The 19085-nt window shown below is 40.2% G+C and overlaps 1 protein-coding gene across 15 annotated transcripts in view; it reads left to right on the top strand.

The window, feature by feature from the left end:
* The window catches only part of ICA1 (islet cell autoantigen 1), a 140648-nt gene that overhangs the window by 96745 nt on the left and 24818 nt on the right, over positions 1-19085 (top strand). For all 15 annotated transcript variants that reach the window (XM_087425208.1, XM_087424896.1, XM_014788205.2 and 12 more), the window contains 4 exons: positions 3164-3289; positions 4330-4428; positions 15839-15936; positions 18033-18085. In XM_087425208.1, coding sequence (XP_087281334.1) covers positions 3164-3289; positions 4330-4428; positions 15839-15936; positions 18033-18085 — 376 coding nt within the window. The remainder of the gene's footprint in view (positions 1-3163; positions 3290-4329; positions 4429-15838; positions 15937-18032; positions 18086-19085) is intronic.

The raw sequence follows: 19085 nt of genomic DNA, 5'->3' as shown, positions 1-19085 counted from the left end.
ACTATCTACTGGCGCTTTGGGGGGAAAAAATTAAATAAATAAAATCTTAAAAAAAAAAAAAAGAAAATCTAGAACTCCCCATAAGCCAGTTTGGTGGATACCTTGTATTTACTATGTACTCCTATTCATACTTTGAGACCCACTTCAGATATCCTCCTATCTCAGAAGCCTTTATCGTCCACCTCCTTACTGTGTATATCAGTTATCTATGGCCACAGTCATGCTGTGAAATAAGCAACTGTAATACTCAATGACTTAAAACAAGAAGCATTTCTTCTTGCTCATAAGTCAGTGGGATAGCAGAGTAATTCTGGTCTCTGCTGGGCTCACGCATGAATCTATGGGGTGGGGAGAGGCTCTGATGATCGTGGCTGGTTTTCCTCATGTGTCTAGGGGTCAGCCGGCCAAAGGCTGGTCTATTGGGACAACTGGGCTCTCCTCCTCATGTCTCTTGCATGCACAAGCCTCTCACCCTCCAGCAGGCCAGCCCAGGCATATTCCCAGGTTGGCCTGGGCATATTCTCATGGCCATCTCAGAGAAGCAAGAGAGGAAATGGAAGCACACTAGCATTTCTTTTTCAAGCTTCCAGTTTCGTCATATTTGTTAACATCCCCTTTGGCCAACGCGAGTCACATGGCCAAGCCCAGAGTCAGAGTGGGAAGAGGCTAGTACAAAGTTACAAGGCAAAGGGTGGGGATACTGGGAGGCCAGTAGTTGGTGCTTTAATGCCATCCACCTACACCCCTGCCCCACCCCACCTCAGCATTAATCATTGCCTTGCCTGTGCTACCTCTGTTCCTCACTCTTTGTTCTACTGTTGTACTTTCCCCATTGTATTATAATATAGTTGCTAACTGGTCTGTCTTCTCTAAAGGATTGGATGGTCCTTATGCCTATGTGCATTCGTTCATAAGTATTTATTGACCACCTCCTATGTGTCTTATTCCTTTGCAGACACCCCAGTGCCTAGCACTGGTCCTGACACATAATAGGCGCTCACTAAGTATGTGTTGAATGAATGCATACATGGAAGCTCACACTCATATTAATCTCCTTCTCCTTCAGAAGAAAACGGTGAGGACAGAGGCCTCTCAGGATCCCAGTTGAGGAGGTCTTCCTGGCCTGAGCAACTGGGGAAGCAATGGGGGAGCTGCAGCGAGGATCTCAGCTGCTTAAACATCTTTCCCTCCACAGTATCCCCCTTCTCCCCTCTGGAACGCAGGTTTTCTTTTTTCTGTCTCCATATTCCTCTCAAAGGAAGACAGAAAATCACTGATACTTAACTCATGTTAAACTGTCTTTGCAGTCAGAGCTCCCAAGTAGGTTTGCCTAGAGTCTCTCCACTCCACAGTGGGGAATGATCGAGCTCCGGGATTTATTGAAGCTCATGGTTTGGTCAGTTTGAGAGGAGCTGGATGGCTTCTATCCTCTGGTTTTCCTAGCTCTGTAGGCCAAGAATACAGAGGACTTCTTAGGAAATATTTTATACAGCTGTAAACACAAGACCCTATTCATGTAGGGTATTAATTCTGTCACTATGGTATTAAAGTGTACTGCCTCGTTCTTTTCCAATTCCATAGAATCTATAGGGAAAATTTGTGTTTCTGGGTAAATCATAATTTTGAGCTTCTTGATTTTCTAGTGAATAGTGTCAGTTGCTAGGGAGGCAGAATAGCGTGGCTTTGGAGTCAGGTAGGCTGATCTAGAATGCCAGCCCTACCCATTAGTTACTTCCCCAGACAAAGCCTCTTACCCTCAGCAGTTAGAGAGGGTAACAACAGAGGCTAAGAGAGAATAAGGCTGGCATGTGGTGAGTGAGTTGTATTAATTGTTCAGTTGTATCTATTGTATCTATTGTGAATTGTATCTATTGTTAAAATGTTTCAATTGTTAAACTATTGCAAATGCTATTAATTGTATTAATTGTTACTATTATTATATAATGCCCTATAATTTTATAAACTGAATATAAATTAATATTAGTGGTAAAAATTAATATATTTTATATCAACTAATCTTCATGCTTATTTTTATTACAAAATAAAATCATCACTTCTAAAACTACTTTAAAGGTTATACTTTAAAATAGTACTCAGGTACTTTACCTTTTGAAATGGCCTGGAAAATTTCTTCATTCAGTCGCCAAATATTTATTCAGCACTTGCTTTGTACCAGGTCGCCAGGTACCGATCATATAATGGGGATCAAGGTAGACGTCGTCCTTGCTCCCCGGCATCCTGTGATGAAAGAACTATCATTAATGAGTCAGCATTACTCTCAACTCGCAGTTAGCTACCTGGTAACTACAACTGCATGAATTACCCGAGATAAATTAATCTTTGGTTAGTTTTCCCTGATTGAAATATGATGTAGTGATGCTTCAGATTGGAGGAAGGAGAAATTTTGACTTCACCATTTTTAATGTAGCTGTATTAAATTTTACTTTATTATCAAATAATGCATCGACTAGACATTTCTGGATCTTTTCCTGACCTTCACTCCATCCTTGAATTACTGTATGGCTCAGGGATGGATGGAGGATTGCTTATGTACATACTCAATAATAAAAAGTTGCAAGTTTGTTAGCGGGGATAGTTTTTTAGGCTGTGTCACAATTCCCTTATGTGGTACCCTAGATTGGATCTTGGAACAGAAAAAAGAACATTAGTGGGAAAGCTGGTGAAATCCAAATAATGTCTGTTGTTTAGTGAATAGAATTGTATCAGTGTTAATTTCTTAGTTTTAATAGATGTACCATGTTATGTAAGGTGTTAAGATTAGGGGAAGTGGAATAAAGAGTATATGGATAGTCAGCTTCAAAATACTATAGGAAAACAATAGGACAAAGTCAGTCCCTTGCCACCCTGCATGTTTCCAGACTTCTCCCCGCTGTGGTCAGTGGGAAGAGAGGAATTTTAACATTCGACGGAGAAAAATATAATTAGAGTGGTAAGTCTGCTGTAAAATCATGGTATGCAGTACTGTCGTTTAGGTCCTTTAGAGGTGAACAATGGATGGTGGAGGATCTTCTCACTTGCCTGGAGTTCTCAGAGGTGTTTTTTTGTATGAAAGTGACAAGCCCACCTATTGATCTTTTCTCAACGGCACATTTTAACTACTTAAGAGTTTGAGTGGTTCAGAGATTCCCTTTTACTTTCATAGGTACAAACACAAGTACGCCTCGCCAAAAAAAGCTTTGACAAATTGAAGATGGATGTGTGTCAGAAAGTGGATCTTCTTGGAGCAAGCAGATGCAATCTCTTGTCTCATATGCTAGCAACATACCAGGTAACAAAGGGGTGTTTGTGACAAGGAACCAAGAATGTTAGGATGTTTAGATAACAGAAAAACGGTGTTTGAGCTAAAAGTATGGTTTGGGCATTATTTATGAAGTTCTGAATGCCTTTCTCATAATTTACTTCCCACATCTCTTCCTTCTAGTGGCCTACAGTTTAATCAAACCAAATATTAGCTATGCCCTATACTTCTACTATAATATCCCACTTCCCTGCAGTTGCTTTGGTGGTTCCTTCTGCCTCCTGGAGTGCCTTTCCCCTCCATTTGAGCCTTTCCAAATTCCACCGTTTGATGTACCAGAATGAATCACATCCTTCAGAGAGCCTCCTCTGAACTCACTTAGCACTGTTGCCTGTACTTCTCCTGGCACAGTGTTACTCACTCATCAGATTGTCCTAATTTAACAAGCTTGTTTTTGTCTCCTCATAGCCTCTGCGTCCCTTCAGGATAGCACTGTATCCATCAACGGTACTACTGAACACCAACTGCGGGTGGGAGACCAAACTCTGAGTGTGGTAGAGAATATAAGAATTAATACGACCAGATTCCCTGTCTTCAAGGAACTTAAAACTTAGGAAGGAAGTCAGAGACAGTAAAGTCTGACTATATTTTCTATAGCTCAAGGACAGAATAGGGTGTGCTAAGTGAAAAAGGTTCTACAAAATTCAATGAGGGTTTGAAGACGGAGAAATTGAATCAGTTGAGGGATCACAAAAGTAGATTGTTAATGATTAGCCCTGGGTTTGGGAGGATGGGTCAGATGGAACAAGTACAAAGAGAATGGAGAGGAGAATGTCCCAGGTGGTGGAGCAGCATAAGGCACGGGAGGCCGTGTTTAGGGGAACCAGGAGGCTTTTAGTTTGGCTGAAATACAGGGTGTCAATAGGGCGTAATTGGAAACAAGGCTGCAGAAATAAGTTGGAATCATATTTTGGAGAACCTTGAAAGCCGCAGATGGGCACACTTCTCTGGGGCCCATGACTAAAATTGGGCATTCAAAACATTAATAGCTTTTCTGTCTTTCTTTGCAGACCACTCTGCTTCATTTTTGGGAGAAAACTTCTCACACTATGGCAGCCATCCATGAGAGCTTCAAAGGTTATCAGCCATATGAATTCACTATGTTAAAGGTATGAAAGCTCGAGAGGCCATTAGAAAATCTTATGAAAGTCAGGTTTTGTTTATATCACAAACACTGTCCATTGCAGCAAGCATCATTATTCCAACAGACTCCAAATGTCAAGGAGAGAACTATACCCCCAGTAGAGTCTTTTTTACCGCATCAGTATTCAATACGACGATTAGCCACAACAATCCAAAAACACAGGTTGAACCTTGGGGGACATGTCACTGGGAGGTGAATTGTGGCAGACTCGAGCCTAATGACTGGTCCTGCTCCTTTAAAATCCTTGTTTGACATTGCTGAAGACAAGATTGTACAAGTCTAGTACACTCTGTTACTTTTTAATTATTAAATTCGAATATAAATTCGAATATGCTCATTTGAGAAGATATTTTTCTTTTCTCCCTTCTGACAAATATCGTTTTATTCTGAGTACCATCCAATATATAATTGGATTTTTCCATAAGACTATACAATTTTCTAATTGAAAAAGCAGCATTCAACTCTGATTTCTCAACTCAAAAGGGATACATGCAAAATGTCTGATTCTCAGTATTGCAACTGAATGTGGAATCATTTGCTCTCTCCTGGTTGCTGAGGGTGAATGCATGTCAAAATAAGGAAGTGCTTTGCGTTCCAAAAGGATTTTAAGGATGGTGAGAGAACACTGGGTGCTTTCTTGCCATATTTTTGTAGTCATATCTTTGAAAAGAAAAGACCAGGAAAGAACTAAAGTTCACCTTGAAATTACCTTCCTTCTAATTTTTCAGTGTCTTATCACCTTGCTCAACAAAACATTACAAAGTGTTTTTGTTTTTTTGCTTTAGAACACCTCTTTAATTTTGAGGTGTTTATAATGTCACTGCATCTACAGAAGTACTAAAACAGAAACCCTTTAAGACCCTGACCTTTTAAATGAAGGTCCCAGTTGGAACCCAAGATAGTCCATTCACCTTGTGATGCCCCTGACCTGACTCCAGGCGGGACACCTGGCCGTGGAGTTGGTTCTTCATAATCCCTCTGTCAGCTGGTCACTTACTCATTCTTGGGTGCTCGCTGACCTGCTGCTTGGTAAACAGATTCAGAAGGTGCCTTTTTTTTGCCTTGTCAACTGGACTATAAACCCTTGAGGGGAGGGACCTTTTATTTCTTATGTATCCTCTTTTGTCCAACCAAATGATCTGTGCACAGTGACCCGCAGCCTTCCTCATCATGTCGGTGGCGTTAGCGTTGTTGGTAAGGACTGCATTCCTTCCCTGGGATTTACTGCTGCTTTCAGCACCCGAGGAAGCAGCTATCCCGACCCAGGCAAACTGATTAACATTATTACGATTCACACTATTCACATTTCTTAAACAGGCCTGAGCAGGATCCTGTGGGTTATTCTTTGATAAGGCAGAGAGTTTTAGGTTTTAGGGCATGAATGTGCATCAGATTTTTTTAAATAGTAAATACAATTTCAAAGGTTGTCTTTTGAAAGACACTTATATGTGTAACACACATTGGCCAGGTGGAAGGTGAAATGATGCCTACCCCAAATACAATTTAAAAGAAGTTCAGGTTTGAGTTAATTGCATGTTAAGTACAATATGAAATTGAAGTTGTGCCACAAGCATAGAGGAATCCTCATGCATATCCCTGGCCTCCTGTGCTGAGGAAAATATAGCTCCTTAATTTTTACCATGCTATTTATCCTGCCGAGAGGATCAAGCTGATTATATTAGAGGATTTTTGGGCAGAAAATTTAGTAAAAGCTTGATGGCCATGGTTCAGGACATAATTACAAATAGTTGGGGCAGATGACTATCCATTGCCTTTTATATCCCCAGAGCCTTCTTGAAATTTGGGTTTAAGTAACAGTTTATGGTTTAATTATAATATGAACTCAGTAGGAGTTATACATCTGTTAAGGTATAATATGATTATAGTAATATTAAGAATGTTAAGTGTCCAGAAATCAACCAAATAAACTATGCTTTATTACCTCTCTGGAATGCCATTCATCTAGGCTTTCAACAATGACGTGTTGTATTAGAATCTCAAACTAGTAGCTAATGATGTTCTTTATATGGACTCAAACCTATATAATAGAGTCCTGTTATTACACAGCTCATCATTGCATAGATAGAGGCACACTGTGTTTCGTATTGTATGCCACAAAACATGGAAATGGACACCATTAACACCTTATGTGTCACTGTCAAGAATGAGGATATTACCTGACTTACCAATCTCTTGCACTAATATTTTTTAAAACATACATGCCTTGTATTTAAAAGATTTTGATTTAATCAAGCCATCTTTCAGTATATACAATTTTTATCTGAATGACACTGTATATTGATAATGGGTATTTTGAAATTTAAATAAATAGTTTAACAATTTATCTGTTCTCTGGATTTACCCCAGCAAATAGCCCCTTAAATGCCTTTTGGGACTCTGGCTGGAAAGAAAACGTTGTCTTTGGAGAGCTTTGCAGAGCTCTGTTAATGAAAAGCACTGCATTTGTTTTCTTTGCTGCAGGGTGTTTTCTGAGTGTGTTGGTAATTGTGCCATTGCAGCTGTATTTCCTGACTGTTAGTTTTCTGCTTGATGAAGGATGATAATTAATGTATTAAACACTTGGTGCATCCTGTTTGGAGGGAAGTGTCTTTTGCTGCAGAATTACAGGGATATAACTCATGCCCCAGAAGTTCATTTTATTTCTAATGAAGCATTCTCTAGAAAATACGTATAGTTCTTTTACAAAATAATTTTATTATAAAAGTGAATTGGGTCTCCACCTCTTACAACCTGAAAAATATCCAAGGGACTATTCTGACATTTAGTGAATATTTTGTGGTCATGTTTTAGGTGACGATAGCTATTGCTTTTTTTACTCAGGCCTGATAGGATTCTATTCATTCTACTTTCATTGACATATTCCTTCATCATTACTTTTATGATAATTAGATTTTTGTAGCATTTTAACTTTATGGAAAACTTAGCACTGAAATTTGATATTACAAAATTTTTTAATCTTATAGTTGTAACAGCTCAAATTTTCAAGAAGAGGGACTATCTTTTAAGTGGTTTTCAATAAAAGAAGTAATTCCCTAATCTTGTATTTTCAAACAATAAATATTTATTGATTCATTAAAATGCTACTAAAGTTAAAGCATGAGTTATCATTAATGTGTTAATTTTATACTGATTCCAAATCATCTGGGAATGTCTTTCACATGGTAGAAATTATCAAGTCATGGGGATCGGAATGGAATGTTACTATCCATATCTTGAAAACACTGTCACTTTTTTAGAGAAAGTAATTTAGACTAAGAGTTTAAAGCATATTTTTAAAAATCTAAATGAAATGCTGTCTGTAGGAAAGCAGTACCCCATCTTAAATTACCAACCCTAGGTGTAGTCATGTTTGCTTCATCCTTCCAGGATGTCATTTAGTTACACATTTCCCCACAGATCCAGAACAAGCATCAGCAAAAAAAAAAAGAAAAAAAAAAAAAAGCCTTCAGGAGTCAAGTGGCTTTTCCCTGGAAAACTACTTGTTCTATTTGTATCAATGGCCTTTTCTCCCGCTATCTGGCCTGCTGGCATGTGGGTTGAGTTGGATGTCTTTATAGAGAATTGAGCACTGGACCCTTCAAAAAAGTGGACACAGGCACTGGGACCTGGTTGAGGGGAAGGCATGTCCTTTTGCATTTGTATTTGTAAAGAGATCTGAGTGCCTGTATTTACTGAAAATGGCAGGTAGCAAAGTGTATTCCTGTGACATTCCCTATTCCAGTGTTTGTGGAAGGAAAGCCAGGTTTTTGACTCTGGATACACGATAAAGCAGAGTAGGTAAGAACACAGGCTCTGGAGCTAGCCAGACTGTCTTGCAATCCAGCTCTGCCACTTTCTAGCTGTGTGGTGGTGGCAGTGGCGATGGTGGTTGAGATGGTGGTTGTGTAGTGAGTGGCAGCCATGGTGGTGGCACCATGTGGCAGCAGTACCCCCCCACCATGGTGGGGTTAATAGGCGTGGACTTATCAAGAATTCTGGCATGGGTCCAGAAGACAGCCATTGGCAGTATAGTACAGAAGGGTTTGTTGGGGTTGTCAGGTTCTGTGGCCCAGCTTTATTATTCACCCTTTTCACCCTAGATTATGAGTTTAGCAGTGAGTTTCCCAGGCAAGGCTGTGAATGACAGTGGGATAGGAAATGTCCCAACTTTGCCCTGGGTAACCCAACCCATTCCCTCCCTGACTCCCACAGAGGCTCTGGCAGCTCCATTCCCAAACCTGTCCTTGAGCCCTGCAGGCCGTCTGGGCTCATGTGATTCCCACCAGGGATAGAGGGCTGGGCAGGCCTGAAGCGAGAAAGGCAGGAGGGCTTCCCACCCCTGCAACAGGGCTCATTGTGAAAAGTGCAGTTGGACTTTGCAGCTGGCTCTTGGTCTTTGCCAGGATTTTAACTCGAAGGAAACGTGAATTTGCTAACTCTGAGCATGTTCAAAAATAACCATTGAAATAGATCTGCCAATGTTCCCTCCTTTCTCTCCTGGGGTCTAGGACTTAGCACTATTATATGGGACATCATTTGGGAGACCAAAATGCTTTTAGCTTTCACAATTCAAGAAACATCCTTTTCTAAATTTTGTTTTTCTCAAATTCATATGCCTAACAGCCTTCTTCCACCCACCTCCACATTTCTCAGTTAATCACTCGAACATTTACAGACAAGCCACATGGCTCTGTCGTTACTTGCTTTGAAAATAAAGCCATAATAGTTTTTATGAAAATTGGGTAAATATCTCTGCAATGCTGTTTTAGTTGCCAGTCCCAACATGGCAATTACTCATGGCGAGCTTCCAGAATATCCTTTTAGACTTTCAAGTTTTCTCTCAGTGTCATTACTTTACACAGCATTTAGCAGATTGATTTTTTTTCCCAAGCTGCTCCAGGCCAGATCATTGCAAACAGCAAATTGGGATGCATCCAGGTCACTGGGAGAGGAGGGGATTGAGGGGCTCACCATGGCCACCACTGAATCTGAGGTGGACAAGCTGGAGTGTGGCTGATCATGAGTTCATCCGTCCCTTATGATGACTGGCATTCCTTCTTTCAGGCAGCTGGTGGCTCAAGCCCACCTCGCAACAGTGAGGTTCTTCTCCATCCCCCACTCCTTCTCATTCCCTAACTCTACGTTGAGGCGAAAGGGAAAAATATTATCATTGTGTGGGTAGTTACTTTATGCCAGGCACTCTGTGAAGGGTGAGGTGAAATAATGTCTAGGAGACTTTGTCATGGTATGTGTGACTCTAATGTACCAAGGTTGGGTATCATAACTAATAATGCTGTTGGGTTCAGCATTTACATATAGAAAGTGCATATATTTTAGTTAATCCTCAGAATAACCTGGGGAAGTTGGATATTCTTGTTCTCGTTCCCTTGTTTCCAATAAGGATATTGAAGCCCAGAAAGGTCTAGTAATTTGCCCAAGGCCACATGCCCAGTATGCGGTAGATCTGGGAACGGGGATGCTCATGCTTTTTCCACCCTGCCGTGTGACCTCCTCCAGGTGGCACTTCTGGCCATGAGGCAGGAGAGCAGGGGAAAGCAGAAGTGCCTCCTTTAAAAAGTACAGCTGCAAACCTTCAATTAAAAGTGACAGTTTGACATGTTTGCTTGTAGGCAAAAAGCATCATTTATGTATGTCAGTCCCTCAGATACCTGGGAACCTATAACCCTTCCTTTAGAATTTGGAATGAAACCTTCTCGATCTCCTTGGCACTTTATATGAAGGAGGAGTTAAGTAAATATTCTTGGCTCTTCAATACTATTTCTTAACTAGTTGTAGAATCTTAAAGACCTGGATTCAAATATTGCTTCTACCTAGTAGTGGTTGAATGGCCTTAAGCAAGTTACTTCACCTCTCTGAGTCTTCATTTCCATGTCAGGACATCAGGAATACAATGTTTATCTGGGTTTTGTGAGATGTTTTTGAGAGATTAGAAGACATCTAATTCTTTGTAGATCTTTGAAAGTTGATAAGAAAGCACATTTTGATTACTTGCTATGAGCTTGGTACTGTGCAGAAGGATTATCTCAGTTAATCCTCACAAAGTCCCAAGAAAGGTATACTTGTCATTAGCTCCATTGTTCTGATAGGTAAACAGAGGCCGCCAAGGGCTGAAGACTCTTTTTCATGTCACAGGACTATTTGATCTATTTCCAAAGTCACTCTTTTTCAAGAATACTATGATGCCTTCCCAGTACCAATTTTCCATTTTATTTTAAAGAATAAGATTAAATATCTTGTTTATGATTGTGTTTATTTTTCTCTAATTCTACTCCTTAACTTTTTTGTTCTATAGTACCTTCTGGTCCTAGATTAGTAGTATTCCTTATATAGTGTCTTTATAAATTTATAACTGCAAGGGTGGGAAGGACACATGTGCTGAATGTCCATGAATCGCGTGGCTCGTGCACATCATCATGGCCTCTGCTTTTTATTCCTCATGTGTTACCAATTATATAAACACAAACATACACACACCCAACTGAGTTCAGCATCTTTTAACCATGCCTCACTATTTTGAGCACTTTTATTTCCTTTTATAGACAATTATTTGGCACCTTCATGAACATACAGTGTAATTAATGGGAAGTAGCATAGGAAAATTAATTGTCACAATTAAAGATTACAGAAAATGTTACCCAGTTGTCAAAGTTAAACATGAAGTTAGGTCATTGTATTAAGGCTGGCTGCTGGCCTTCTGTCGGTGGAATTTGTTTTGCTAAGTAGTTTTGCTTTCATTCAGATGAATGTTGCTGCTGCTTTTATTTTCCTAATACAGGAAGTAGTAACTCCCATTATTATATTAAGCTGTTTCCTTTCTAAGACACTTTTGCAAGCTTGGTCTGCACGTTTCCTCTGTCACGCTGATCTTATATATTGTGTGTGTGCTTACTGAAACCATTTAAGCATTGATGGAAACTATTAGCATGTCAGTGCAGCCTTAGCAGAGAGAGGTTACTTGGTCTAAAAACATTCTTTCCGCCGCAGAGAACCTTTCAGTCTTATATGCTGCTGTATTGCTGCTAATACATAGTGATTTTCATGAGCAATTTTAATGCAAGACCTCGTGGGTTTGGGGTTTAGAAACAGATTGCTTTGACGTTTCATTTCTGGACATGGATTTGAATGTGGCTTCCATCAGCCGGGGATTCCAAATAGTTCCATCTGATGGCTGCCTTGTCTGGATAGTCAGGCCTCTTAGATTCATTTTGCCTGAGCAGGTGTTCGTGTCACACAGAAAATGCTATCACCTCTGACTTTTATGGGTGCTGCTGGGTTAAGCATTTTCAGCTGAGTTGTGGACTTTAAAGAATTCACCTCCACCTCGGCCCCCAGCTGGGCCTTCTCATCAAACCTTGGGGAGAGCAGTGGTCCACCATGGAGAATATCCTGTATCTGACAGTCACACCCAGGAACTAATTTTTAGGGAGGAAAGGGGACATGATTTGTCCTCCATGATGTTTCAGACTTCCTCTAAGCCTCCTTATATCTTCAATGTATACCATCTTTGTAAGAAACAAGTTCTATATGTGGTGTTGTGTTTTTTTCCCAAGCTATATAGAGGAGTATTTAGCTTAGTTTGATCTAAAACTCTTTCTTGCTTCAAGAGATGCACCTTGAAAATACTCTAAAATTGTGGCGATGGTTGCACAACTCCGTGACTATACTAAAAACCTTGAATTATATACTTTAAATGGGTGAATTCTATGGTATATGAATTATATCTCAGTAAAGCTGATGTGTGTGTGTTAAACACACACGATTCCCCTTGGTTTAAAATTCTAATATTTAATAAACAAGTCCATGTGCTCAGTATTAATTTTGCTTGTGGTTTTAGAAACCTCTTCATATTATCCCCCTGAGCCTTTGAATTTCCGAGCTAAAGAGCTCTGATTTTTGCAGTTTAACCTTATGTACATTAATCTATCAACCAGCAAGTACATATTTAGCACCTCTCTTGAGCGGCAACAGCAAAATTGTTATAGGGACAATGGTAATGGTAGGAAGAGAGAAGAGATTGTCACGGGAATTATTAATAATAAATTAAAGTAGCAATTGGAACTGCAGCCATTCTGTTGGTGAAGCACAATGGTGACTTAACTGTGATTGTGGTGACAGGGAGCCAACAATTGAATCCCTGCTAATGGCCCAACAGGGGAAGGGGTTGAAAAGAAGGAGGGAGTGGTTTACATTACAAAGGGATTGTCTGAGAGCTGCTCAAGTGTGGTTATGAGGGGAGGTCAGGCTGGAGACAGAAGAGATGATAACCATGGAGCTGTCAAGGGCATCTCAGGGGCTTAGGCAAGCGCTGTGGCAGCTAGACACGGCTGGCTGAGAGCAGACATGTCCTGGCCCTGCCTCGTGCGGATTGATAAAAAGCGAATGCAATGAGAAGATAATTGAGCAAACCAGGAGGCCTGGACAAGTGTCACAGAATCAAAAAATGAGTCTTGGAGCCATCAGAACCTCAGCTGGAAATACTCCTGGCTTCACTTTGACCAGGGTTGGACCACTCTTTGAAAAATAAAACTGCTGGAAGGGGTGTTTGTGTGTGTGTGTGTGTGTGTGTGTGTGTGTGTGAATAAAACGCCGTGATTGGCAGATCTATTGAAAAGAGTAAGTCCTTGACGTCTGTTGAACTCCTCCTTATGGTTGCACATTTCCAAAATATACACACACGCACACACACGTGCCAAGCTTTTACCAGATGCTTTGGGGTGTGTATATATAAAGAACATCTAGACTGCAGCCCATGTTCTAATTGCCTCATTTGTTCCAATACTGTCCTTTATACCATTTTCCCCTCCAGCCAAGGATCATGGATTCCATTTAGTTGTCATGCATTAGAAAGACAGAAAGAGCAAGAGAATATGATGAAACTAATGGGACGAGATGTTCAATATTGATGAATGTGGGTAAAGGAAAGTTCTCCTGTGTGACCCCTGCTGACCTCTTTATCCAGGCCTCCTAAGACTTGTACTCTTGCCCACTTCACTGCAGCCCCAGTGGCATTCTTTTTGTTCCCCAAATAAGCCAAGCTATTCCCACCTTTAGGCCTTTACACTCGGGGCCCCCTCTTCTCCCTGGGCTGTACATGGCTGTCTGCTTCTTGTCATTTAGTTCTCAGTTGAAATATCACTTCCAAGAGAGGATATTCCTGCTAACTGAAGTAATGACCCAATCACTCTCTATCCCCCTCTTTTAATTCTCTGCCTAGTCCCATCACTAGCTGATAATTTTGTCTGTCTTATTCACCAACATATCCCCAGCACCCAGAAAAACACCTGGCACTTGGTAGGTGCTCAAAAACTAATTATTGCCTGAGAGTAACTAATCTAAATGTCCAGAAATAAGGAGTCATTAAAAATGATGGCAATGCCTTATGGATATGGTTTATGCAAGAAAATGCTTTGGAACTCCAATCAGGGGACATATAGTCAAAGAGAAAACCTTGACCATACGTTAGAATATTGGTGAATGAATGTACACTTGTATATTTTAATTCAATATTAAATGTTTAAGATACATAAAAATCTTTTTTATATTCTCCACTCTAATAAACTGTTTTGATTATGAAATACCCACACAAATATTGGTTAAGAGGCTATCTACTCTCTATAAAAATGTGTATATATACAATGATTCCAACTATATAAGTAGTCCAGAGTATGAAAAAAACAGAAAGGAAATGTATGAAAATAATAAATCATGGTTTTAGGGAAATGGAATTATGAGTAATTTTTCCTTTTTTTATTTTCCAAACATTCTACATATGGTTCTATTATTTTTCTAATTTAAAAAATATTTTTAAGAGACAAAACATAATAAGAATAAATATAATCAAGTATTTCTAAAACTGTAAATGCAGTTTGGAGATGGAAGGACTCTCTTGAATTGGCGTGCCTTGTGAACGTAGCTTTATGGAAAATAGTGGTAATTGATCTGGGCTTTGCAAAGACTGATAGGACTTTTGAGGGTGGACAGATAGGTAGAGAGAGCTTTTTTCATTAAAGAAGCGGAAAGAACAAAGACAAGAAGGGAGCAACCAGCATGTAGGAGATCCATTCCCCAGGCCTAAGGGAATGGAAAGCTCATGTTTGGGGGTTAGTGGGAAGTGATCTGGGAGAGTAAGATAGGATCACATTTTAGAAAATCTATAAAATTAGGCAGAGAGGTTTAGACTAGAAGTGGAAAGAAATAAGGAACTATTAAGGGTTCTTGAGAAAAAGGGTAACATGATAGCCTGGGTGTTTTAGGAAAATTATTCTGTGCAGGAAGTGAAACAGAGCTGGCAGTTCGAAGGGGTGACACCAGTGTCCATCTGGTGTCCGTGGCAGACACCAAAATCAATCACACCTCTGCTCTGCTGGGATTCGGCCTCCAGACCATCTTCATCCAGCCCTCCAGTCAGCCATCACTAATCAGTCGGAGTTGGCGTATGGAACTTAATTGCCTTCTTCTGTGTGTGTGTCGTACTAGAGAAGTGAAAGATGGGAAGATGGAAGGGAGGAAAAGAGACAGGAGGGCCCACAGGATGGATTTTAATAGTTCTGAGAATATAAGCAGGATAAGTATCTTGAGATGTTTCTTCTGTATTTGTAGGTTTGTATTTTAATTAGGGCCAGAAATAGAGATCTTGTTGTATAACTTCTTATTCAGTTGTTATAGAAATGTTTTGCTTTTTCAGCTTTTGTCACTAGTGTACAGTTTCTAGGCACTTGCTTTTTAAAAAGTCTTTCCTTAAATATTTAATAAATCTTGAGAACAGTAACTCCAAGAAATTGTGTGCCATAAAAAGACTCTCACCCATTTTTAATCTACAGAGTCGGATGCACCTGCTCTGTCCACTCGTGGGAGTTAACTTGTCAGAATATGTTAAGCCACTATTTTTGGTTAAAAAAAAGAGTTTTGTTTTCTCTGTTTTGTGTTTTTTTTTTTTTACTTTTTAGATTGCAAAATAGCAAACAAAATTAAAAATAAAATGAAATTGTCACATCTTTGGGGGAGAAAAAGCTTCTCTGTCAGAGTGTGGGCTGCAAGCAGAACAGAATGTTTATCTTAGCTGCATGTTAAAGATGGAAAATAAAGTTAGCAATAGCCAAAAGGCTCTCTTTTGAATAACTTATCACAAGAGGGAATACACAAATCTAGTGGCAAAACAACTCTCCTTTCTAGGCTAGTATTTCTTGGATAAGTCTGAGAACATATAAAATTTCATTTCTGTCCACTTGATTGGTTCACAGTAACCTTTCCCAACCTCCAATTCAAGGTTTGGTTGCTGGGACCAGTGGCAGTTGAATTTTTTATTGATCTGTCTTTTTCGTTCTTTTTTTGTCCTTTTCATGATTGTGATCAAGAGCTTACAAGACCCTATGAAAAAACTGGTTGAGAAAGAAGAAAGGAAGAAGATCACCCAGCAGGAAAGTGCAGAGGCCGCAGTGGAGGAGCCGAGTCAGTAAGTCCCGGCTGCTTCTGTTGGCAAAATCTTTCTTCCCACCGGTAAGGGCAGTACAGGCCTCACTGACCAAGTCTGCTAGGGCCTGGGACAGGGCGTAATTGCTTTACTTCCTCCCTTCTCAGAGTAGATGTATTAAAATTGAGGCCAAACTCCCCTCTGGCATCTTCTTGCTAGGCCAGGCGTCACTCACCCCAATCAGAGACCCATTTCTGAGATCTTAGAAGAGGCACACTTGGGAGGAGTTGACCAGGGCAAGAAAGGGCAAATGTCCCCAGTGCTCCCTGGCTCTCTGTCTTGTGGCCTCAGCCCCAGCTTCCTGTGCTATCTCAGGTTTCTGGACCCTATCTGGTCCTTTCGTCACCATCCTTTACAAGATCCTGTCCTAGATAGGAAATCCCCCCCCCCCCGCTTTTCTCTCAAGGAAGGAAATAACCTCTGAAATTGCCTTGTTATCGCCTGTAGTACTAAGGTGTTACCCAAGTGTTGGGTTTATGACATTTTGTTTTCTACTGCTCAGACCTGTTTTCTCCTCCGTGGAGCAGAGAGCAGCTTTGAGTACAGGAAGTGACTGTTCCATCTTCATTTCTTGCCTCTTTACAAAGAGGGTGCCTCCTATCATTTTAAATGCTGAGACGAGCTTTGCAACATACATGGTGAAAGTTTCCTAATCTCATACAGCAAGGAAGAGGTTTAAGTGTGAATCTGTCTTTTTCTATTGAGATGTCATAGCCTGCAGGAACGGGATTAATCTTGAAGTGGCTGACCTAGGAAAACAAAATAGATGACCTTACCTCTATCTGCTATTCCTTTTCCAAACACAAAAATTTAGATGACAATCTTACAGTCAAACAGGCTTATGTTTTTACTGTGTTTCTAAATAAAGTTTCAAATATATATATATATATATATAGTCCCACACAAATATTTGCAGCCAATATTAGCCATTTTCAATTTTAAAGCAAATACTAGTAAGTTTATTTAGTGCAGAATGAAGGCAAGTTTTCACTGTAGGAACAACTCTAGAATGTGATCTGAATCTAGTACAGTTGACTATTTTAGGGGGAATCAGTTTAACCTATTCTTGGTAAGAGTAATAATGCCAGATACCACTTAGTGAGCACCTACTATCTAGTAAGCACAGTGCCATGTGCTTTATTTAGGTTATCTCAGCTCATTCTTATGGTAGCCCGCCATGTAATCAAGGTAGGCATTTCCTCACTGTGTAAATGATGGAAATGAGGCTCAGAGAGAAGAAGGGACTTGCCCACCGCCCCTGGAGTAGTAAGAGGCAGAGCCTGGAGTGAGTCCTTGCACCTTGTTTTTATCATATACGTTAATGCCATCAAAATAAAGCGTTAGCCTTTACTCAGAAGGGAATTACTTAAGATTGTCTTGATTGGTTTTAATTAACGTCAGATTTCTCCGTTATTTTAGGACTTCATTTTTAAAAACGCAAAAAGTATAACCTAGTAACTATTTAAAATGACAATGAAAATTTAACCAGAATCTTGTTTAGAAATAGCAGGTAAAGGTGAACCACCATGCTAGGAGAGAAGTTGAGAGGCACCAGCTGAGTCTCAGGATGCTGATGTGTCTCTGCCATGATCTTACCAAGGTGGAGTGAGAGTTGAGTAGGGCACAGTCTGCCTGGATTTGAGAGTGATCCTGCTTTCAGCCTTATGTAGTTTAGCTAACCTCATGAGGTGTCCTCTCCTATAACACCAAGAATCAGATGGGCACTTGCTTGCCCATTAATTTTTTACTATGTGTTTAAAAGTGCTAACTCTAAGTATCTATCTTAGTTATGCCTAACTGCCCACCTAGATATTCACAGAATATGTGCCTTATGATGAAACAAAATTCAGATATTAAGTTGCTACTAACCAGCCTAGGGACGGGAGAAAGCCAGCAAATTTTTTTCTTCTTCATAAAATGTATAGCATGTAAATGACTCTGTGTTCACCTTTTGCGCGCGCGCGTGTGTGTGTGTGTGATAAGTGCAGTAATAGATATTGTACAGAAAATCTGGCTGTATCATAAATATAACATTTTCAGAACTAGATTACTAAACTTTTGTTTTTTTTAATTTTAAGATTAATTTCATTAGAGGATGAAAACCAGCACAAGGAATCCTCTAGTTTTAAGAGTAAGTATGGATTTTTACTTAGAATTGCTTCTGAAAGACTGCCACTCAGCAGCCAACTCGTCTTGTTTTGGCAAACTCCTCCTAGGCCTTTCTTCTTTTCCAATTGAGAAAAGTCTATATTAATTTCCTTCTTATTTTTTCAGTTTTAAATTTTCCAATGTCAATGATGTCGACCCTATAGCATTATTGAGAGAGGCTGTATATTTTGAACCAGAAAATAGCATCATTAGTCTCTTCAGCAGCAGCCCGTCAGAGGAGCATCCGCAATTGAGATGTGACAGAGAGCTATTTCTGTTATGACAGATGATGACATTTCTGCTGTCACTGTGACTACTTCTAACTACCATTTGGGCTGTAGAGATAGTTGTAATAAGATTACGTGATTACGTCAAGTGAGTTTGATTTTCATTGTGTTTGAGGTGGGTGTTAATCGTTGTTGGGAACAGATGGAGAGAGCTCAGACGTCGCTCTTCCAAGTGATTCCTGGGCCTGCTCTGTAATGAGTGACACCAGATCCCTCAGGTTGACTCTCATGCAGTCAGAAAAGGGATCAGAGGGCCCGACCCCATGGCCGAGTGGTTAAAGTTCCACATGCTCCGCTTTGGCGGCCTGGGTTCGCAGGTTCGGATCCTGGGCACGGAACCTCACCAGCCACGCTGTGGCGGTGTCCCACATATAAAATAGAGGAAGATTGGCACAGATGTTAGCTCAGGGCTAATCTTCCTCAAGCAAAAAAAGAGGAAGATTGGCAGAGGATGTTAGCTCAGGGCGAATCTTCCTCAGCAGAAAAAAAAGAAAAGGGATCAGAGCATTGGTAGACATACAATATGCTATGAAGGGCTTGTCAGCTATTCCTGTCTCCTGCCATTACTGCCAGTTCCTTCATTGGTTCTTCTCAGAAAGAGGTGTAGAGGCTGTGGTATGTTGTGGTAGAACTAAGGTGATGTGATCTTGAGCCCTTCACTGGGACTCAGAATCCTTGGAGAGGCAGGGGAAAGTT

Source organism: Ceratotherium simum, chromosome 1, assembly GCF_057802395.1.
Source record: "Ceratotherium simum simum isolate JZ-2026a chromosome 1, ASM5780239v1, whole genome shotgun sequence".
NCBI lineage: Eukaryota > Metazoa > Chordata > Mammalia > Perissodactyla > Rhinocerotidae > Ceratotherium > Ceratotherium simum.
This window is presented reverse-complemented; position numbering and strand designations above follow the sequence as displayed.